The 24,049-nt window shown below is 38.4% G+C and overlaps 1 protein-coding gene across 4 annotated transcripts in view; it reads left to right on the forward strand.

Moving 5' to 3' along the window:
* LOC149170467 (protein PHR1-LIKE 3-like) overlaps positions 1–24,049 on the forward strand; it is a 267,470-nt gene that overhangs the window by 110,396 nt on the left and 133,025 nt on the right. For all 4 annotated transcript variants that reach the window (XM_089423905.1, XM_089423906.1, XM_089423908.1 and 1 more), the window contains 2 exons: positions 18,526–18,602; positions 19,017–19,074. In XM_089423905.1, coding sequence (XP_089280031.1) covers positions 18,526–18,602; positions 19,017–19,074 — 135 coding nt within the window. The remainder of the gene's footprint in view (positions 1–18,525; positions 18,603–19,016; positions 19,075–24,049) is intronic.

Consider the following 24,049-nt stretch of genomic DNA (forward strand, 5'->3'; position numbering starts at 1 on the left):
CTATATAAAGGAAATGATCCCAACGGCTAGTTTTGGGTGATCCACAAAAATATTATTATTTTATTGCTTAGGGTTTTTGCTTTATGCTTTTTATTATTTTTTTATTATTTTTTAGTTTTTTTTTATTTTTTATTTTTTATTTTTTATTTTTTATTTATAAAAAAATTTTAAATTTATTTTAAGATGGACAATCAAACCCAGCCGTTGGAATCATCACCTAGCACCTAGGACCTAGGACTCATGAGGGGATTTACAACATTTTCAACCCTCAAGACACATTTCATCATGATTTTTTTTTTACAATTTTTACAATTTACATCTCAAAGGGATGAATCCACTTAATACAGACCCTCATAGACCACCCAGTTCTGCGACACAGCTATAATCTAGCAGATTAACATGCTAGGGTTCTCCTAAAGTCCTAATAACAAAATGCATCCCGGCTTTGGGGTCGGGTTTGAAGGAAAACTCTGCCGATCCATGGATCGGTGAGACTAAAAACCTCCCGGGACGCAGATCGTCATTAGAAAGTTAGGTCCACCTAGGCAACTTTACATACATGACTCTGATCTGCTTAGATTATTTACATTTCAAACATGCAGACTGGGTTTACAACAGGAAAGATCAAGCTGTCGATGATTGTAGGCCGGCACAAACATGTCGCTCAGGAGCTACCCTTCTCTGCCAACAGAAAGGAGGTGTACTGCATGGGTAGTTGACCAGTAGTGGTCAACACTATCGTAAACAAATTGTCACTTGGGAAATTTTTACGGAAGAAATGATAGCACATTATGAAGATACAAAAAGCAACACCTTTTTTAACCAATTGATAAATCTCAAACAAAAGGGTTCAATGATGGAGCACATTGAGGACTTCCAAAAATTGAACATAAGGGTAAAAGATATTTCAGAGGAGCATAGGATTGATGTGTTCATAGAGACTTTAAAGGATAATATCTAACATGAGGTTTGCCTTTGGGAACCTGATTCATTAGAGAAGGCATTCAGGTTAGCAATAAAAATGGAAAGCAAAATTATGGCAATCAAGAATCCTACCACTCAAAACTATAAAGATGGAAGTGTTGTTGCCCCTAGCCTTCCACAACCTACAAGTTTGACAACACAACAATTGGAAGAAAAAAGAGCAAAATTGCTTTCTTACAGTTGTGATAGCAAATACACTAAAGGTCATAAGTGTGCTGAGAAGAAATTATTCTACATAGATTGTGAAGAGGAGGAAGAAAAGGAACAAGAAATGTCAAAAGAAGAGGATATACTCTAGGAACAAACCCTAAATAAAGAAGAAATGAATCCGACCATATCTTGTAATGCATTGGCTGGAATTACCACTACTCAAACTATCAAGATAGAAGGACATATCAAGAAGAAAAAGGTAATAGTGTTGATTGATTCGGGAAGTACCCATAATTTTATTCATTGTAGGATAGTCAAGGAATTGAATTGCTTCCTATATCCAGCACGAGAGTGTCAAGTGATGGTTGCAAGTGGAGGAACCATAAATTGCTCTGGAAAGTGCCATAATATCAAGCTATCCATGGGAGAATATGTATTGAATAGCCCTATGCTTTCCAGTCCAATGGGTGGTGCTGATGTTGTACTAGGAGTCCAATGGCTACAATCCTTGGGTATAATAGCTTTTAATTTTCAAGAACTTTTCATGAAATTTTGTGTGGAAGGAAAGGAAGTTGAATTAAGGGGTATTGCAGGGAAACCAGGAAAGATAATCAGCTCTAACGGTATGACAAAGCTTCTAAAGAAGGAACAATGAGGCGTAATTGCACAATTATATTCGCTAGAGGTTCCCACATCAAAATCATCTATTTCTGCAGATCTCCAAAAAGTCTTGGACAATCATTCCAAGGTATTTGAGACTCCTAAAGGCCTCCCACCTATTCGTGATCATGATCATGCTATTCATTTGATTCCAAGAAGTGTTCCTCCAAACATCAGGCCGTACAGATATCCCTATGCCCAAAAGAGTGAAATTGAACGTATGGTTGCAGAAATGCTAGAGGCTGGTATAATTCAACCTAGTCAAAGTTCTTTCTCTGCTCCAGTAGTATTGGTGCACAAGAAGGATGGATCATGGCGCATGTGTCCGAATTATAGGGAGGTCAACAAGCTCACTATTAAAGATAAATTTCCCATTGTTGTCATTGATGAATTATTGGATGAATTGCATGGATCAATTTACTTCACCAAATTGGATCTTCGTTCAGGATATCATCAAATCAGAATGAAGACTGAAGACATTTCGAAAACAACATTTAGAACTCATGAGGGTCATTATGGATTTTTGGTCATGCTTTTTGGCCTTTTCAATGCACCTTCTACATTTCAAGGTTTGATGAATTCCATTTTCAAACCCTTAGAAAATTTGTGTTAGTATTTTTTGATGATATACTAATCTACAACAAGTCTTGGAAGGATCATGTTGAACATGTTGACAGGGTGCTCAAACTATTGAAGGAAAAACAATTATATGCAAAAAGCTCCAAATGTTTCTTTGGAGTACAAGAGGTGGAATATCTGGGTCATATTGTATCTCATAAAGGTGTTAAGGTAGACCCTAGCAAAATTAAAGCCATTAAGGAATGAAAAATCCCCACATCCATAAAGCATTTGCGAAGATTTCTTGGGTTGACAGGGTATTATTGCAAGTTTGTTAAGAATTATTGGAGAATAGCAGCACCTCTAACAACATTATTGAAGAAAGATGCATTTTCATGGACTCCAGAAGCAACAAAGGCCTTCGAACATCTTAAAAGAGGCAATGTGCCAAGCACGGGACTTCACAAAAACCTTTATTGTGGAATGTGATGCTTCAGGAAATGGAATTGGTGCTGTTTTAATGCAAGATGAAAGATCCATTGCTTTCGAAAGTCGTCCAATCAAAGGAAAGTATTTACACAAAGCTATTTATGAGAAGGAAATGTTGGCAATATTACATGCACTTAAGAAATGGTGACCCTACCTAGTGGGAAGACACTTCAAGGTAAAAACAGATCATGATAGTCTTAAATACTTTTTAGAACAAAGATTATCCTCTGAAGAGCAACAAAAATGGGTCACAAAGATGTTGGGTTATGACTTTGAAATCATCTACAAAAAAGGGAAGCAAAATGTTGTGGCAGATGCACTCTCAAGAAAGGATGAGGATGTGGAAGCATTTTTGTGCGCCATTTCTATTATCCAACTAGATTGGATAAACGAAGCAAGGGATGAATGGAAGAATGACGAAGAAGTGTGGGCAGTCATTCAAAAGTTACAACAAGATCCCAGTACATCTGATACATTTCGCTGGAAAAATGATTTGTTATGGTACAAAGATCGCTTATACCTATGTAAGAATTCCCAACTCAAACAAAAGATTCTTATGGAATTGCACACTTCTCCCTTAGGAGGGCACTCAGGACTTTTAAAAACTTACCACAGGGTTAAGAAGAATTTTTTTGGGATGGCCTTAAATCAGATATTCAAAAGTTTGTGTTGGAATGTTTGGTTTGCCAACAAAATAAAGTTGAAGCAATTAAGACCCTAGGTCTATTACAACCTTTATCCATTCCAAGCCAACATTGGCAGGAGGTTTCAATGGTTTTTATCACAGGTTTACCCAAGTCTGAAGGAAAGAGTGTCATCATGGTGGTAGTTGACAGACTTACGAAGTATGCACACTTTTGTGCATTATCTCATCCATTTAAAGCCAATACAGTTTCTACTGCATTTATGGAAACAATTCAAAAGCTACATGGAAATCCAAAGGTTATTGTAAGCGACAAAGATCCCATTTTCACTGGAAATTTTTGGGCATTCTTGTCTCGGTACTCAGTTAGGTCATAGCTCATCTTATCATCCTCAATCTAATGGGCAAACTGAGATAGTAAACAAATGTTTGGAAGGATATCTTCGTTGCTTTGTATCTGATAAACAGACACAATGGGTCAAATGGTTGCCTTTGGTTGAATGGTGATATAACACTTCCTTCCATACTGCAACAAAAATGACCCCATTTATGGCACTTTATGGATATCATCCACCATGCATCACATCATATTTAAGAGAAAATTCTAAGGTTCAAGCTATGGAACATCACATCGAGCATCAACAAGAAGTTCTCCAACTCTTAAAGGATAACCTCACGTTGGCGCAGAATAGAATGAAACAATAGGCAGATCAACATCGCAGCGAAAGAAGTTTTGATGTAGGTGACTGGGTATTCCTACGACTACAACCATATAGACAAATGTCCTGCAAGCAAGCTAAGAAGGATAATAAATTATCACCAAAGTATTATGGTTCGTACAAGGTGTTGCAAAAGATTGGTACTATGGCATACAAATTGCAGCTTCTTGCAGCTTCCTGAGTGCACCCAGTTTTCCATGTTTTATGTTTAAAGAAGGTTATAGGTGACAAGCTCCCAGTTCAAACAATATTGCCAGAACTTGACGAGGAAGGAAAAATCATATTGGAACCGGAAGCAGTCACAGAAACAAGAACTTGACAGCTACGAAATCGATCAATTTCGGAGTATCTCATCAAGTGGAAGAACTTATCTGCTGAAGATTCGACATGGGAGGATGAGAATTTTATACAGAAGCATCCATAACTACTCAAGCGTTGAGGACAACGCTTTTTGGAAGGAGAGGGGCATGTTAAGCCCCTATAATACTAGTGATTCCCCCATTACCATTGTCATTGTATCCCTTATTGTTATTTTTGTGCCCCTATTGTCCCCATATTGTTATTAGTGTGCTCCATAGAAATCCACTATTATTATTGTTGTGCCCTTGTGTTATTACTGTTAGGTCGGCTTGATTACACTGTGACCCCTTAGACTCCTATATATAGAAGGGAGGTTTAGTCATTTGTATCATCCAAGAATTGTTCATTTGTCTAATGTAAAGGAGGTTGCCCCCTCGAAGAGGCTGAATTCTAAGGCGTTGATCTATCTTTTCTATCTTTTTGTGAGCTGGTTTACTAGCAAGGAAAAATATGTAAATAAATATACTTACCAGCAGTTACTGCCCACTATTATTATTAGAAAATCAGAAAGGCAGAAATGTTTTCTTGTTCTTGATAATTTCTTGTGATGTTTCTTATTATTACGATTCTTTATATCTTCTTTCTTTAGTTCATCAAGCAATTACCAAAAGCAACAACACAAAACAATATACACCAGATGTAGACACATGCTAGGGCAAAACCCCCCTCAAGGGGAAAACCCAGTCAAGATAATTCTTACTTTCAATAATATTCTTTGAGACTCTTTACCCTAGACCAAGACAAGACCTTCCCTCTACACCAAGTCAGCATCCTAGAATTTCGACCTTTTTCTAACAACTTCGACTATGGCAACAACTTACGACAACTGACAGCTTCTGACAACAACGAAACTTGGGAGACTTCGTTCTCCTAATCCAGAACACGAAACAAAGAAAGAGAGGCAACAAATTTCAATTTTTCCTTTCTCCTTAGACTTCCCCAAACTCGCATTCACTTTGGCTACCCGACAACAGAATTCACACCTTTTCCCAGCTACAAGAGAACTTCTCACTTCTGCCCAACAAGAAGAGATTTTCACACTTCTTCCCAGCTATAAGAGACTTCAAACTTGTGGGAGAAGGATGCTCCAAATGAATTCGATGACCTTCCTTTTATAGACTTTTTGTGGGGTCGAATAGGGTCCTTAGGCCGACTTGATCTTCTCTTAGGCCGACATGGTGTGGAGGTTACATAATTCATATTTGACTCAATACTTAACCTTTTTACACGATTAAAAAGCCCAAGAAGGGTCTCTTTAAACAATGTTTTAAAACTCCGACTCCGACACCGACTCGGTCGTTGTAAAAAATACATTAAATATTTAATTTTTTTATAAAAAAACATAATTTTAAAGATTTTCATTCATGTTTCCAAACACACAGCATTAGAATATAGATAGAAGACAACATATGATCAAAGTAGGCTCATTTATATATCCATTATATCAAAATGGCACCCAGTGCACTGTCCAATACATACATGATGATGATATAGAGATCAAAACAAAAACACACCAAGGAGGCTAGAAATGGCCTCTACAACAAAAGTAAACTGTGACCAGTACTACTTGCTATTGCTAGAGGAGCCAAGATCATCTGGATCAGAGTCAGACAGGGGGCCCCGTGGCTCCTCCTCCTCATCATCTCCAACTGCAACTGTAGAAGTGGTAGCACTAGTAGGCTGTGCAGCAACTGCAAGCTGAGATAGACGAGATATGCGCTTCTGTCGTGGCTCCACAGAAGAAGCACCTACAACTGGAGGATTTGGGGCTGGCCTTGAGGCTGGTACAAGTGGATCAAGATCTGCATTCAACTGAACATTATGTTCAAGTGATGGCTCCACCTGTAAATCCAAATCAAGATCCTCATCAGAATCAAACTCTTCTAGATGACTCTCCACTACCCAGTCTGATGTTGGATCAATGTCTTCCAACACAATGGGATTTGAATCAGGTCTTTTGTTCAACAATTGGTTGCGTCTGAGCCGGAGGTTGTATTGGACATAGACTAGATCATTTAACCGTTTTTGATCCAAACAGTTTCTCTTCTTTGAGTGAATCCTCTCAAAGACAGAGCAATTGTGCTCACTCCCAGTAGCACTGCAAGTTTGACTCAAAATACGAATTGTAAACCTCTGCAATTCAGGACAATGGCTACCAAAAGCCTCCCACCATTGTGCTGCAAAAAACATAGGAGTGTAATGAGTTAGCTTAACAAAATTACAAATTATATCCAACTTTCAAATTATAAACGATCTAACGAAATAAGTATTAAGAATTTGAAAATTGAAATTTTTGTTTACCTGGCTCATCTACTTCCCTTGCAATCTTTGCTAGGTTCTTTCCAAAGGTCCCCGAGGCATTGCTAAAGGTTGTGGCCTGTCGGTGTATCTCCAGTTGATCACACTCCAATGGGATCATGTGATCAATGCAGTCAATCAATCCATCTCTAACCTCCCCGTTCAAAGCTCCTGTCGCCTTAGCTTTATAATGATACTGTGGGTTCAAAAAGTACCCAGCTGCATGTTTAAGGCGATGGAGTTGATTGTTCCATCTTTCATCAATGATTGCCCAAATGGGCCCATACTTAGCCACTTTCCTTGTATGCCCTCTTTATTTGCTCATTTTCTTGATCCATAGCCTCATAAATGAAGCCCATAGCCAATCTTTCCCCATCCACCAACCGTAACACCTTAACCAGTGGCTCAACAAGCTTCACAACCTCTGCTGCCTTTCTCCAAAATATTTCTTCATTAACTTTCTTTTTCAATTCTTTTACTTCCAGTTTGTGAGACCACTGGCTTTGATTCCATTCTTCACTGGAAAACATCTTTTGCAAGTTTCTATGTTGTGAAAGCATAGATTGCAATGTCAAAAAATGAGTAGCAAATCTAGTGATGGTAGGCCTAATAATATCCCTGACCCCTGTGTGTTTCCTCATCAGGCTCAAAATCCATGAATGATTGTAGATAAACTTTGTTATGCTTTTGGCATGATCTACATTGTTTTTGACCCAATCTAATTTGCCAATATCCTCAAGCATAAGGTCTATGCAATGTGCAGCACATGGGGTCCAAAAGATGGTTCTGTGTTTTTCCTCTAACAGTTTACTAGCAAGAACATAGTTAGAGGCATTATCTGTAATGACTTGAACAACATAGCCACCCCCACCTCCTCAACAATCTCATCCAATAGCTGAAACAACAATTGTCCATCTTTTACCTTATCAGATGCATCAACTGATTTTAGAAACATGGTTACCTGTGGGTAGAAGATAAGAAGGTTTATGATGGTACGGTTTCTTTGATCAGTCCGTCCATCTGACATGATGGTACATCCTGTTCTTGCCCATGAGTCTTTGAAATATTTCAAATACTCATTAATGGAGGCAATTTCTTTCTGCAAATGATACCCCCTTAGCTCATGCATAGTACGACCTTTGAAGCCTTTTCCAGCAGCATGTATGGCATCAAACATAGGCTCATAATATGGTGAACGGGAAGCATTGAAGGGGATATCAGCATCATACCACCATCTAGCTATGTAATCACAAGCAGTCTCCCTTAATTCTTTCTTCCAATGGTCATCTAAAGTGGCTGCATATGACTTCTACTAGCTTGAGGACCATGTGCATCTGATGAAGAGGAGGGAGGGAAATAACTTTTGATATTCATATCACCCTTTTTCATTTTACCCTTTCCCTTTTCTTGAATAGACTCAAAAGAGGGAGGAAAATATCGGAAGGGGTTGGATGCATCAGTACAAGGGATAGAGGAAGAACCCTCGAAATCTAAATGGGGGTTGGTAGGCAACATTTTTTGTATATTCCTCTTCCTCCCAATTTCAGCTTCTAACTCTTCTTGCCTAGCCTTATCTTCTTTAAACTTCTCAAAGCTGGCTAACAAATCCTTCGTAATCTCCCCAATTTCTGGTGAGGTACATGGAGTAATTTGGCCTCTAATCCCCGCCAAGAGTTGTTTCAGCCTATTAATGCCCCCAGGACCTTCCTTAATTTTCTTATGGCAAAATTTGCAATGCATTTGACTATCAACCATTTCAACATATACCCAAGTAGCATCTTTCACTCTAGGTGCCATTTTTTGACTTCGAAATGAAAGCAAAAAATCTGAAAATGAAAAAGGAAGAAGAATTGATTCAATGTTCATTTCTTTCACAAAAAACACTCTTTAGGATTTCCAAATTTGCACATAAAATTTAATAAGCAAAACCATATTTTTACAAGTGAAAAAAATACCTCCAGGCACAAACTGCCTCCTCAAGCTTGCTCCAAGAAACCAATTCCTCAATGGAAAATGCTGCTCCAAATAGCTGCCCAAGAAGCTCCTCACTCCAGCTACAATGCTTGCCCAAGACTCCTCACTGCTGCTCCAAAAACAAACTCAACAACTCCTCACAAACTCTCACTCAAATGCATGAGATGGTTGTGAGAAAATGAGAGGGGTTGGGTGGGTTAAATAGGGTTTAAGAGAGGGGAATGGACCCCAAAGACCACATAGGCAAAAATAAGAACCGGTTTGGAGTCCCCCAAAAGAACATTAAAAAAAAAAAATCGCTGATTGATGGGTTTTACGGGCCGTTGTTCCAACCCAATTGAGTAGGTTCGGACTCGGCCGAGCCGGCCGGGTTAATACCGAGTCGGCCGAGTTGTTAGACAACCCGGCCGACCGAACCGAATCCAAGGCTGGGTCAATGCTGGAGGACTTGGCTCAGACCAACTCCGCTGAGTCGGTTCCGAGCCGACTGGTTTTGAAAACAGAGTCTTTAAATGTACAATAACTCTATAGACTCAAAATAAATCCTAGAAGTCCTCAATGGGGACTTTGACCTAAGACAAGGTGACCCAAGCATGAAACCCATTCTTTCCACAGCAATAATAATAAAAATTATTTTCTTTATTCTTTTGACAAGTACATTACATAATGACTCAAGTACATTATTGAAGACCAAACATAGTTACATTTTCTAACACTCCCTCTTAACCAGAGAGGTATTCATAATGTACTAACGCAATGGAAGATCTCAAACTATAAGAACCCCGAAGAACTTTAGGCACCACAATGCCATGGACTAGATTCCTGACCAGGGCAATCTATCCAAATAGGCACTCAATAGTTTAGGCACCGCAATGCCATGGACTAGATTCTTGACCAAGACAATCTATCCAAGTGGGACTAAGATGGACTCAAGATTTCAACGCCTTTAGTACCCTCAGGCTTACTTGCTAACCATCAACCCAAAAATCCAGGTGTGTATCCAAAACATAGCTCAATAACCAACACCATCTTTCCAACTTCAGACATCAACACAAAGTGTCAACCAAATGTCTTCCCAGGTAATGCTTCACTCACAAAGCCTCAACACCCCTTGATCCAACAGATCAAGAATGACCAATCTCTCCCAATCAAACTAATTGGTAACCAACATATTATCAAATCCTTCGAGAGATTCGCCTGTACAAACCCAACCCCAATCAATAATATACTTTCACATGTACATAATCAAAAACAAACCTTCAGGGTCTTTCAGAAAACTTGATGTTGCTTCTCAACTTTCCATTGTAGGACTATCAACCGAATCTTTGACAGAAGATTCCTCAATCTTATGTTTTCTTTCCTACATCCTAGGCAACAACATATCCTCTGAAAATCGTTCTTTAATTAACACCAAGCTATACCCTCCCTCTCAACCAGGAATCACCTCTTTATCCGGACTCCCTCTTAATCTTAGGGAGATCTCTTCTATTCAATTTCATGCTTCCTCCGAGAGATCAACTTCTTCTTTTCGACATCGGAGAATCTTTCATGGCTTCCAACCATTTCATTAGAGTTATCATCATCCTCATCATGCTTATCACATAAACGAGCATCTTCACCAAGTTGAAGATTGTATACCTACACAACTTAAATAGCAAGTACAACAAAATCTATAGAAGCGTGCTGTTAGCCATATCAGAATCACATAAGCATTTCAACTTTATACATATCAGATACCCAAACTCCATTACAAACAAGAGACATATACTCTTAACATCTTGCTAGGGACTTTTGTCACACCCTGGACTACATCAGGGTACTTCTCATTCCATCTAGGGTTTCAATGTTTCTTCCAAAGGTATGACATACCTTCCCTCAGCGTATGGAAAACCCTAGAAAAAAATTCACACAAATATAGATCTACAAAGCATCTAACAACCTTTCAAAATACATATGTTAGACTTCTCACTAGGATTCATACAAATCCTAGATTTCATACAAAAGAATCAAAGTCAATCATAGCTTAGTCATTCACTTGACCAACTTCCACTAGGGATAGTTCCAGCCCCTAGATTTTCAATCAACCATCAATCAGTGACTAACATGACCAACTACCACTTGGGTTAGTTGCACACCCTAGATTTCTGATCAATCATTAATCTTAACCAAAAAATTTAAAATTCAACAATATTTCACAAATCTCAATTTTATCATAGAGTCATCATACATTAGAGATTTCTACTACGACTAAGGTTTAACTCCAAAACCCTAGAATTCCATTTTCACAATCTCATAGATCTCAGATTGTTACATTTCACACTAAACAATGTTACTACTAGGATTTAACTGCAAAACCCTAGATTTTCATTTTCAACAGTCATTTAAATAGATCTCAGATTTATATCATACACACTAGACAATTTTACTACTAGGGTTTAGCTACAAAACCCTATATTTGCAGATATCAACATCCTAGAATCTCAGACAAGGACTTCCATTAAATCTTAAAACTTATGACCATTAATAACCATGTCAACACACACATCTAGGAATTCATAATCATTCATAAGCATATCATATGTTCGACAACATAAATATATCCGACCTAGACCAAGCTAGGGTTTCAACCAAAAGGACATATCTATACATGCCTAGATTTCATCATCATGCAAATACATTTCATATCATGTGTTAGTCAAACCCAACTTCACAATGATCAATAAGAGTTAGACACATAACCATCTTGATTACACTAGGGTTTGATCAGACAAACACACACATAACAAGGAAAACATTTCTAAGACAATATAAGGGTCTTGCTTACACATTCCACCAAACTCTAATGAGCTAGGGTTCTAATATAGAAACATAGCAAAACCATCATTTCCAAAACTTCAAAGGTTCGGGATTTTAGACCTTCTCATTTCGACCCTAACAAGTTAGGTTTTCCTGATCATACCAAAATCCCAAACATGACATCATCAATAAAACTTCAACTAGCATTTTACAATATCCCTAAGTAGGTTAGGGTTTCAGACATTCACATTAGCATACCCTTTGGTTAGGGTTTTGCAGAACCTGTCTAGGGTTCTACATTGTCAATCAAGAATATGAGAGGGGTGGGTAGATTTATCGAGAGATGAATCACCCAAAAAAGAGTCACTAAGATTCAATACAACTAGTCGTAACAAAGTTAGTAATAGATCATCAAATGAATAATCCTTTCAATCACTGTATTCAAAGCATACCTTTGTTTCTTGACTAACCTTGTCTTGAGAGATTCTCCTTCTTGCAGATGTCTTCGCTAATCAAGAAAATAGTGGGAGAAAGGTGATTAATATTTTAATATAATCAAAACTAAATGAGTACATGAACCCAAAACTGAAAAGACATGAGATACTTATCTTTGAGAGTTGTTGGGGGCTCCCTCCAAAGCTTGAGGGAAACCTACAAACTTAAAACAATACAAAAATGTCTTTTCCAAAATATGTTAAAAACATATAAATTCTAAAACATATAAAACAAGATATGTAAAGCTACAAGCAAATGACTTAATAGTGTAAGTCCCTAATGTCGGGTTCTTCGGGCTTGACTTTCTTTGAGTCTCCTTCTACAACAAGGTTGGCTTGATCCCTTCCTCTCTTCTTATTCTTTGGATTCTTGGGACAATCACTTTTGTAGTGACCCTTCTTATGACATTGATAGCACTCTATCTTGGACATGTCAACTTTCTTCCTCGGTCCCTTCGATCTCTTTCCTTTATGATGAGCAACATAAGCATTTGATACTCCTTCAGGATGGCAACCATTGAGATCCTTAATTCTTCTTGACTCCAGGTGGTCCATAATTCTTCAAAGATGGGAGCTACCTTCCAACTGTTGAGACCTGTAGTAAATGCACCCCAAGGGGGTGGTAATCTTAATAGGGCAGTGATCACAAGTTCTTTGTTCAGAACAATTTCATTGATGGCCTAGAGATCATCCCTGAGTCTAGCTATCTTCACAAAGAAGGTTGCCACAATATCTTATTTAGTCATCTTCGTATTCCTTAGCTCATTCTTCAAACTTGTTACTTGACCAATATTCTTAATAGTGAACAACTTTGACAATGCTTCATACGTTACTGAGCATGATTGATGTTAGCTATGAATGGGACAAGATTGTCCTTTATCCCTTCTACCATCATAGTCATGGCCACCAATTCTAATTCCTTGTATTTCATTTTTTCGGCATCACTGGATTCCTTTGTAGGCTTCTTTACATTTCCTTTTACCAAGTCCAGTACCTTGTTCTTTTCAAGGATTAGGTCAATCCTCTTCTTCCAGGACTTGAAGTTAGAGGCTCCTTCAAGTTTGTTCTCACCCTTGATTGAGTTAGACATCTTTCTTGAATATAATAGACTCCTTCCCTGAGATAGTCCCTTTGAATGGATCAAGTGCTTGAGACTGCCTTTTTCTTCCTTCTTCACCAAAGCTCTGATACCATGTTAGAAAATCAGAAAGGCAGAAATATTTTCTTGTTCTTGATAATTACTTGTGATGTTTCTTATTATTACGATTCTTTATATCTTCTTTCTTTAGTTCATCAAGCAATTACCAAAAGCAGCAGCACATAAAACAATAGACACCAGATGTAGGCACATGCCAGGGCAAAACCCCCCTCGAGGGGAAAACCCAGTCAAGATAATTCTTCCTTTCAATAGTATTCTTTGAGACTCTTCACCCTAGACCAAGACAAGACCACCTCTCTACACCAAGTTAGCGTCCCAGAATTTCGACCTCTTTCCAACAACTTTGACTAGCACAACAACTTACAGCAACTAGTAGCTTTCGACAATAGCGAAACTTGGGAGACTTCGTTCTCCCAATCCAGAACACAAAACAGAGAAAGGGAGGCAACAAAATTTCGATTTTTCCTTTCTCCTTACACTTCCCCAAACTTGCATTCACTTTGGCTTCCTGGCAACAAACTTCGCACCTTTTCCCAGCTACAAGAGAACTTCGCACTTTTGCCCAGCAACAAGAGATTTTCGCACTTCTTCCCAGCTACAAGAGAATTCGAACTTGTTAGAGAATGATGCTCCAAATAAATTCGATGACCTTCCTTTTATAGGCTTCTTGTGCGGTCGAATAGGGTCCTTAGGCCGACTTGATCTTCTCTTAGGCCAACATGGTGAGGAGGTTACATAATTCATATTCGACTCAATACTTAACCTTTTTACATGATTCAAAAGCCCAAGAAGAGTCTCTTTAAATGTACAATAACTCTATAGACTCAGAATAAATCCTAGAAGTCCTCAATGGGGACTTTGACCTAAGTCAAGGTGATCCAAGCATGAAACCCATGCTTTAATAAGCCATAACAATAATAATAAAAATTCTTTTCTTTATTCTTTTGACAAACACATTATTGAAGATCGAACATAGTTACATTTTCTAACAATTATTTACAGATTCTTCAAGACTTTAACAAATATGGGTAAAAATGTAATGTGCAAACTTACTAGAATTTAATTTACAAAGATACATGATCCAATTTACAAAGAGACATGTCTCTTGGGTATCTTGAGTATAAAATCCACTTGAAAATTTTCATTTTAGAAAATTCACTTATCATCTCATATCTTCTTGTACTTATTGTTGATGTTCTATCTACAATTACTGTTAATGATGATCTAAAGTGAATGCTACTGAAGTTGTAATGTGATTGCTATTGGAATATGAAGTAAAGTTTTTATTGGGCTAATAAGACATTGAAGTAATTGTTGCAATCATAAAATATACCATAAAATTTAACATCTTTTCTTACAAATGTCCAAATGGGACATGACTCTAGTACAATTTCTTTTGAATCATAATAAATTCTTTTGACTCTTTTTGACTCCTTGAGCATGAAGAACATGCTTTGACCAAAATAAAATAATAATGATAATGAATATAATAAATACATACATGATAACATTACATTGTGAAGACAGACACTAGTTGCAATTCCAACTGGCAATTCTAACTTGCTCCCCCCTTGCCCCCCCAACCCCCCCCCCACACACACACACACACACACATATATATATATGTATATAAACCATTGGAAAGGGCCATGTTCGGTGTCATCTTGAAGGCTCATTAATTCCAGTAGACTGCAGATACACCAACCTGAAGGCTATTCATTAATGGCACTCAGGTCATAGTGAAGACAGACACTATGACCTGATAGACATAATTGATAAAATTACATTGTGAAGACAGACACTAGTTGCAATTCCAACTGGCAATTCTAACTTGCTCCCCCCTTGCCCCCCCAACCCACACACACATATATATGTATATAAACCATTGGAAAGGGTCATGTTCGGTGTCATCTTGAAGGCTCATTAATTCCAGTAGACTGCAGATACACCAACCTGAAGGCTATTCATTAATGGCACTTAGGTCATAGTATGTGCATATTATTAGTTGATAGGCTATTGCGTCAATGTGGTAGAGCCATAATAAAGGCCACACTTGGTCATCAACTACGCAGGGGAAACAAGCTTGGGTCATCCCGGGATTTGAATCTGGGTCATCCTCACAACAATTTCTAAACTACAACTATATATATGTATGTATGTATGCATGCATGCATGCCATTTCCTTGTATCTGGAGTTTATTTCTCAAGAAAATCAGCAGATGCAGATTTCAATTTGTTTCCATGCAACATAGGTTGCAGTTAGATGGATATGGAAGTATATTAATTACATGCATGAAGCTACAACAAATTTTTTACACATGCAAGCACAAAATTCACACATGCAAATATAGATCAGTGAACCATAAATCTGAGCCATTTTATTAAATTTTCAACTGGAACAGAGTACCATGAGTGGAATGATAGAACCTGGGCTTGCTAATGCAAGCATGCAATACCCAAGTGAAGATCTAAGCAAAACTCCAACTAAAATGGTTCAATTTGTCCCGAATCCCAATCCACTCCCAGAAAATTTTGCAGTTGTTGTTGGAGGTGAACTGTGATTTATGACATCAAATTTGCTCTGAAAATTATACAAAATTAACTTGAGGCTTCTCTCACCCAAATCTACCAAACACAAAAAAATCTTGGGCTAATCCCAGCTGACCCAGAAAGCCCAAAAATGTGCAAATTACCCAGAGAATGATGTTGCTACTGCTACTGCTGCTAGAGAAGAAACTGAAATTATGACCTCAATAATGCCTGAATTGACTTGAAATTGCAGCCACAGACTTCTCTCCTATAACCCAGTAATACCCATAAAAGGTTTGGCCTAACTCCAAGCCAAAATCGAACCCACAATGTGATGCAAACTGCCCAACTAACCAACAATATGCCCTACTATAAGAATGTACGATTCTAGCCCGAATACTACCTGGAAAATTCTATAAAATTAGCTATAGGCTCCTCACACCCCAACCAACAAAACCCAGAAATTGTTTGGGCTAATTCCAGCTGAACCAGAATGCCCAAAATAGAACGAATCTCCCAACTGCACAGTTTTGTGCCTAATCAAAGAGAAACCGCTGAGAAATGATAAAACTCTCCTGCAAATGGCTGAGAAATTGTGCACAAATATCCTCCGGCAAATAGCTATCACTCCCAACTAAAAACTCCTGGAAAATATTAACACAAACATCAACAAGAACTCTTTTCTCAAACCCTTGCATAGGCTCTATTAGAAAAAATTCGGCCCAGCTAAAAGATACACGAACATCTCTGAAAAATCGTGCCAAACTCTAATCAGTGGAAAATCCCCTGCAAATACGTGGAACCTGCAATAGAAAGATGATGCTCCAAATAACCTCCGGGGTTTGTCTTCTACAATAAACTCCAATGGAAGTCTTGAAATAGACTCCCCCAAAGCCCCACTAGGGAGACACTCAAAGTTCTCCCAAGATAGAGTTGGAATTTCTGCCTGGAAATCTGTTGTGCTAAGCAACACTGGTTGTCTTGGCTAAACAGCTCAAGAGAATTCAAGTTTAGATTTCAAATAGAAGTGATAAGATAGAATGGTTTGCAATTGAGTTCCTCCTCTTTTTATAATTCTTCATGGAGCGTCCTTCTAGCTTTTAGATCTTTCCTTTTTCCTTATTATTTTATTGGTGTGGGCCATTTTCCACTTTTTGCTGCCATTTGAATAAAATAATTATTTTCTTCAAGTCTCCAATAAAATATTACTTTGCTGCCATTCTCCATTAAAAATATAATTTACCTCCCCTCTCTAATAAAATACTATTTTGATGCCATTCTCCATTAAAATAATAATTTCTGCTCTTCTCCCACAAAATCATATTTTCTCCTTTTTATTTAATATCTCCAAAATTGAAAAACTCCTTAGTGAATTTTGCACACACAGAAATTGGGGACATGGCAAAGTCTAACAGGGAATTGTGTGTTTGTCACAAAGTAGAGGCTATCAAGCATGTATCTGGGAGTGCAAAATTGGTAGATCGTAGAAACTTCTGGGAAAAGGTTGCCTCTGAGCATGCCATTCTTTTTGTTAGCCCTGTTTATTGGAAAGGAGTCATTTTGGAAGAAAGAAGGATGATTGGGTGGTATGGCAGAAGAATATAGTGTTGATTTTCTAGGAGAAATTTGATCTTCTATTCCGATAATAACTTTCCAATGAATTTTTAACCAATTCATTATATGTCACTTTCATCATTAAGCAATTATACGTAGAAAAGTTCAACAGTAATGCAATAATGACAGTAGGATTATAAAGAGACAGCCAAACACGAGACACAAAATTTTACCCTGGGAAAACCCTAACTAGGGAAAAAAATTTGTTCAATTCAATGACTGTACAATCTGATTTTCCCAGTCAAATTTGGTCAAACAAGACCAACAAACTAACACAATTTAAACCTGGTCAAACTGTCGAAATTAGTCTCAGTCAATCTGCGGTCAAACTACCCAGAAACAGGCTGAATTTCTTCCTGAAGCTGCCCAGAAATCTCGGTCTGCTGCCCAGAAAGATGCCCAGAATATTCAGTGAGCCAATTAAACCCTGTGATCCACACGTGCGAGGTGACAGGTCAACGCTGGTCGAAGTGATGATCTGCTACAGAAATTCTGTCAGTGAGAAATTTGGCTCCTTCCTCAGGCTTCTCTCTCCTTTGATGTGTGAACAGAAGAATAGATGCTTATGAGTTGATCCAAATTAGTCTCAAAGTGATGAGGTCGAATGACAATATGTAGTGGTTTAGGGGTGCCCCAAAAGGTTTTTCTGCTTTGTTGGGTCGACTTGAATAGTTGGAGCTGACTTGAATTTTGGAGGCAAAATAATTTCAAAGTTAAATTTTCAATTCCTTCCCTTTTATTTTCCTTTAAGGGCAGACTTGAATACCGACCACAGCTAACAAAATTCAACATATAGAACACCATTGTAAAGTTTTGTTAAGAATTGGAGCATGTTCTGGAAATGCATTGTAAGTCAAATGTATTGCAATTCAAACTTTTGTAGTTACATATTTTAATCTTCTTGTAATGACAGTTTATATATGTCGCATTGACTTTTTAAATATATAGTATTATGTTATAGGTGCTTAGGAAGTTCAGTTATTCCTTTTCCTTGCGCTAGATTAATTTTAAACAAGCTTCTGGCACTGTGATGGACTTTTATAGAAAAGGGCATCCATCTATTTGCTATGCTCTCTCATAATTGGTATTGACTCACAGAGGCTACTCCAAAGACTATCATGAGAGCCATGGGCGTGAAAGGGCTTACACTTTACCACCTGAAAAGTCATCTTCAGGTACCTGCCATTTGATGAATTATTTTCAATGTAAATGTTTGAGGTCATAGTCATGCAACTGTTTGATTTTTGACTTAATGAAATCTACAACATTGATTGATGATTATAAATGAAATGCTTAACATTGATCAATGGTTATAAATGAAAAGGAGAAAAAAGAGATTCATAGAATTAAGTTTGCAAACTGGAGACTAGTTCAATTTCTTATGTTACATGCACTTCTTTCACTGGAGTTGAGTAGAACTGTCAACCGTATGGACTCTGAATGTTCACATGCTGGTTTGGTACAAGTTTGCATTTCATCTTGTTATGAATCTTACACATTGATAGGGATTTAACTCGTTTTATTATTTTGCTTAAATCTCACACATTGGTAGGAATTTGACTTGTTTTATTATTTTGTTTAATTTGCAGAAATACAGGCTTGGAAAACAACCTTTTAAAGAGTTCAGCGATCAATCAAACAAGGATGGTAAGAGAGATCCCCAACTTACTTCCCTTTCAGGCCTATTTTGTTCAATGTGTATTACCATGCTGTAGATGATTACAATAATGACAATCAGATGCACCCTGATCTGGTCCATTGGCTATCTATCTGTGTGAAAGTTGAAACCTTTCAAGTAGTTTATGTAAACCATCTGTAGGCTACAACATGCAAAATGACCCTAACTACTGAATTTCAGATTTTCAAATAACACATGGTCAATGAAAATTTTGAAGAAGGAAGAAAACTTCCAGTGGCCACAATTTTCTATCTGCAAAGCAGAGATACAATCTGTCCAAGGCTAGCCAATCAACTAAGAAAAGAGGTTTAATCCATCCACAGGTCACCCGTTCAGGTTGTTTCAGGCAGGGATATATTTGACAGGGCCTATGGTTCCTCATTTGCAGGACATAATGCATTTGGATATTCTTCCAGTGAATATCCAAAGATGATGGCTGAAGATGACATTCCACTTGCCATTAACATAATGTCATAGGTTTGGCCTTGATTAGGATATGGATTCTTCATGTCATCTGCATTGAACACTGAATTTTCCACTCAAAAGTTGTCATCTTATAATAAGGTGCTGTCTTCAATTCTTTTGAAAACCCATTCTGAAGGATCTCCTACATTTTGTCGTAGGATCTCCTATGAGTTCAGTGTTTCAGTGGTTATAGCCATGACTAGTAGGGAGTGTGTAATATGCGTTGACGCGAGAGCAAGATGGAAAGCTGAAAAGCTTCAACCATATAAATTACATGGCCCATTGAGCATGCAAACAGATCATGGATAACAAAATAGAAGGCAGTTAATGAAACTCTGAAGCAACCATACTATCACAGTTCACAATTTTGTCTCAAATTAAAACAACATGTTCTTTTACCTGAGCTGCCTTTACATTTGCAAATAATAATATTAATACTACTTATACAATACCGTGGTCTACACGATACCATGGGCACAAAATAAGAAATGGGTCATAGCACTGATACACATCCCAAATGTAAAAATAATGGCGAACATATTGCAGTTGTCATTTTGTGGACATCAACCACTCCAACAATTCTTATGTTGGTTTCTTTACCTGTTGCTCCACACACATTCCACTTCCTGTTGTGGCGCAGCATGATTAGCAGACTCCACAGCAGAAGATTTGACAGCAGTAGACTCGGAGAAAAATACACAGATTCCTTGCCCTGGTTCCCTTGTGTTACTGTCAGGACAGTGGAGTAAAGGTGTCTTGGAGGGTGTGCAGCATAAGTAGACAGTGATAGAGGGTGCATGCATGCATCAGTCTTGGACAATTTCTAGTTTTAATTATTTCCAGAAATTGGTTTTTCTTATTTTAGTTTTGTCTTTCCAGATCTAGCTAAAGACAGCCTAAAGTGCATTAGAGAGGCTTTTCCAGATTTAGTACAGGGCACAGATCCCTAGGAGTGAGGCTTACTTTCATGCATACATTAACTTCTAGTGGACATTGTATTCTACAAAATTTACTAATGTAGGGAGGGCACATTATTACAGTCAGGGTTAGGGTTTGACATGTTCAACCTAGGTGCCTTAATTAAACTGCTTACATGCGGTGTACATCCTATTCTCTCCTACTATTTAATGGAGAGATAGGGGCAGACCATTGAGATATTGTTAAATCCTGAACATACCACCCAGCAACTAGTTCCTAGCAGATTTATTACAGATCTACTAAATAAAAGTGCAACTATGTTCTTAACATAATTATTAAACAGAAACAAAACATTGTACAACCTATCTCAATCACATGTGACACATACAAATTGTTCCCAATCAAATCAGTTCTTCATTAAATATTCAATTAGAACTTACTTGGGCTCTCGTCTTGGGATAATGGCCCAATTGAGAAATTTACAGTTACAACATACCCTGGATCTGATCTAGTTGATCAGGCCCTAGATCATTTTTTGATCTGCTTGGCTGACCTGGATCTCCAATGCTGCACCCCTGCATCTTTTGTGGACTCGGCACACTTGTGTATCACACTCCTCACTTGAGAAAATCCCTCTCTCAATAGCTTGTGCTACTGTATGGTGTGTCCTTTTCCTCTCCTTACCCTTGATTTTATAACTTTACATTGAGCTAAATCCATAACCCTAATCTCCAAAGTGATGGATGGCCGAGATTAAATCTTGCCTCACTTGAGATAAACGATTGAAATTAAAACATAATCAATAAAATAAATACTTTGCTTTTACTAGTTTATTTAGCTCAATAGCCAACATAATTAATTATGTGCTTTTCGTAAGTTAGACTTAGGCTAAGCTAAAATGGCAATTGAGCAAGTATCCTAAGGAGACTTTGGGTGATTTCTGGACACCTAGACACTTAGGTCTATGTAGAAGTACTTGCTTGAGCTACAAACATCAACACTCCCTCTTAGCTAGGGAGGTACTTTTGCTGCCTGAAACTGTCTCTGATATTGGAACTACATTCACTCCCATGGCTGCTCCCTCCTAATTGGAGGCCTTCCTTGTCACCTAGTTTGGAATCATCCTCGAAGACCTACTCTCTTTGGACTTGTTCCTAGAAGCTTTTTGCTCTTGAACATCTTGTAAGGTCAACTCATATCTAGAGACCTTCTTGATAGACTTGGAAGGATTCGTTGACTGCTGCTGTCCACTTGAACCTGAACCTGAAGGTTGACTCCCTTTGAACTGCTCAACATTGGAGCTTCTCGCTCCCTGTTCTTTGTCACTATTTTGCTTCTTGCAATTGCTAAAATAGGTTGACCATTTAGCCTATGTAGGTTTCCCTCTCTAACTCCAATGATGTGGCCATCATTTGAGCTATATCCCATGGGTTTGATCAATTCTTGTATGTCCTAGAATGCTACACCAAACCTTTCTTTTCTATCATAGAGAATGAGAGCAAACTCCACCTCAGTGACACCCATAGCACGTCCATCACTTTCAACCTTCCGCTTGATTGAAGTTGGAATATCATTCTTCCAACTCTCTTCATTGCGTGTTTGGTATGAACAAAATCTACGTGCAACTCTGAGTTCGCTCTGTCAGGCTGTCAAAAAACTCCCGTGCCCCTGTCATATGTTGTGTGGCTCCAATATCTAGTAGCCACACACCAACTAGTATGGTGCTTGAGGAAAGGTAGGAGACAAGTGGGAATATTATCTCAAACCTTCTGGCAAACTCTTCCACTTGAGCTTCTACCGATGCAACTAAAGTTGACTATGTACTCTCTCTGCCTTTTTTCCTATTTGGGCACTATGAAGCCTAGTGTCCAATCTTATGACAAGAAAAACACTTGACCTTAGTCAAATTCTTCTTCTTCTTTGGCTATGAGGTCGACTCTTCACTCCTGCTCGAACCTTTTCCCTTGTTCTTCACTATATTACCAAAAAGTGCCACATCCTCGTCATCTTCTTGTTTGCTAGCTTTGGCGTTTGATTGCACCTTCATCTCCTCTTGGATGCAATCATCCCATAGCCTCTCAAATGAGGGGTGGTTCTCTCGAGCATTAGACTCCTTTGACTAATGGATCCCACGTCTTTAAGAAACTGTTCAATAACAAAATTACTAACTCAGTGTCGTCCACCTTTTCCCCCACTGTTGCAAGTTGATCACAAATCTGAGTGATTTCATCAGTTAACTTGTCACTTTGTCAGATTTGGTCATTTGCGTAGACTGAAAATTGTCTCTCAATACCATTTTCTAGGTAACAATCTTGCTTTGGTATAAATCCACCAAAGCATCGAACATCTCCTTGGCTGACTTCTTCTTGGACAATTGATGGATCAAATGGTCTTTCACCGCATCCTAGGGCATCTTTTGTACCTTTAATTCCCTCTTAGCTAGGGTGGCCTTCACCATGGCAGCTATTGACTTTGGGATCACTTTCTCAACAATTGTCCAAAGATCATTTTCCTTGAGAAATAGGGTGACCCTAGCCTTCCAAGGTAGGAAATTTGAGGCTTTTTCCAATCTGTCTTCAAATTGAAGAGCCACTAAAGTCATCTTGACCAAATCTCATTTGAATAATTTTCCCGGTCCTTTCGACACCCAAATCTGTTGCCAATCTGTAGCTATTGCCTGCTACTAATACTTCTGTTTCTGCAATTGAGTTTGGCTTCTTGTGGTTGTTCTACTATCACTGGTTACTTGTGGTTACACACCCACGTTTTGCAACACCCCGTCTCAATGTTAGCACTCCTGTGCACAATAACTTGTTTGGTGGCACATGCACCCCAACGGTTCTGTTGATCCAATCCCTGCTACCAGTGTTGCCAGCGACTCTGCCCCACGCAGCTTGAACTCATGTGTCGATTTGCTGCTCTTGTCTCATGTGCATGTCCATAGATCCTGAGCTCTGGCCTTGTGCATTGTCTCATTCGTGTGTTGTGGCTATATCTCGGCCTTACTACATGTTCCTGGCCTTGACACCACTTCCTTTGTGGCTGGCCGTCACTTATAGTGGTTGGTGGCCCTTTTTCTTCCCTGAGCTCAGTGATATTGGTCAACAACCTTTGCGATATGATCCTCGCCTGTGCCTATTGTCCGTACTAGCCTATCGACTCAATACTTCGCATGACCTAACATTTGCTGTTGTCCAACCCCATGACATGTGCGTTGACATCCTCCCGCTTGCAACCCTGTTGATCCAACACCCAGTTGCTTCCTTTTCCTTGTGCTCATGTGACTGTTTCCTATGGATGCCCCTCTGTAGGCTCTTGGTGTCGACCCTGGTGGCAAGTTTTATAGACCGCGATTGTTGGCCAACTTCGGTTACGAACCCACTCAACTATCAACCTCTTTTTTTTTTTTTTTTTTTTTAATTTCCATTTTTTAATTTATCCTTTATTGTGCCTTAGTTGCCATATGATTTTTCTAGCCCATACGGATTTTTGTTTCTCCACCTTGGCCGTTGTACAACATATGACCTTTTGCTTCTCCGTCTGAAATTTTTCTTTGCTGCC

This window comes from Pinus tabuliformis, chromosome 4_2, assembly GCF_031772625.1.
Source record: "Pinus tabuliformis cultivar Carrire ecotype Pingquan chromosome 4_2, CPIR1, whole genome shotgun sequence".
Taxonomy (NCBI): Eukaryota; Viridiplantae; Streptophyta; class Pinopsida; order Pinales; family Pinaceae; genus Pinus; species Pinus tabuliformis.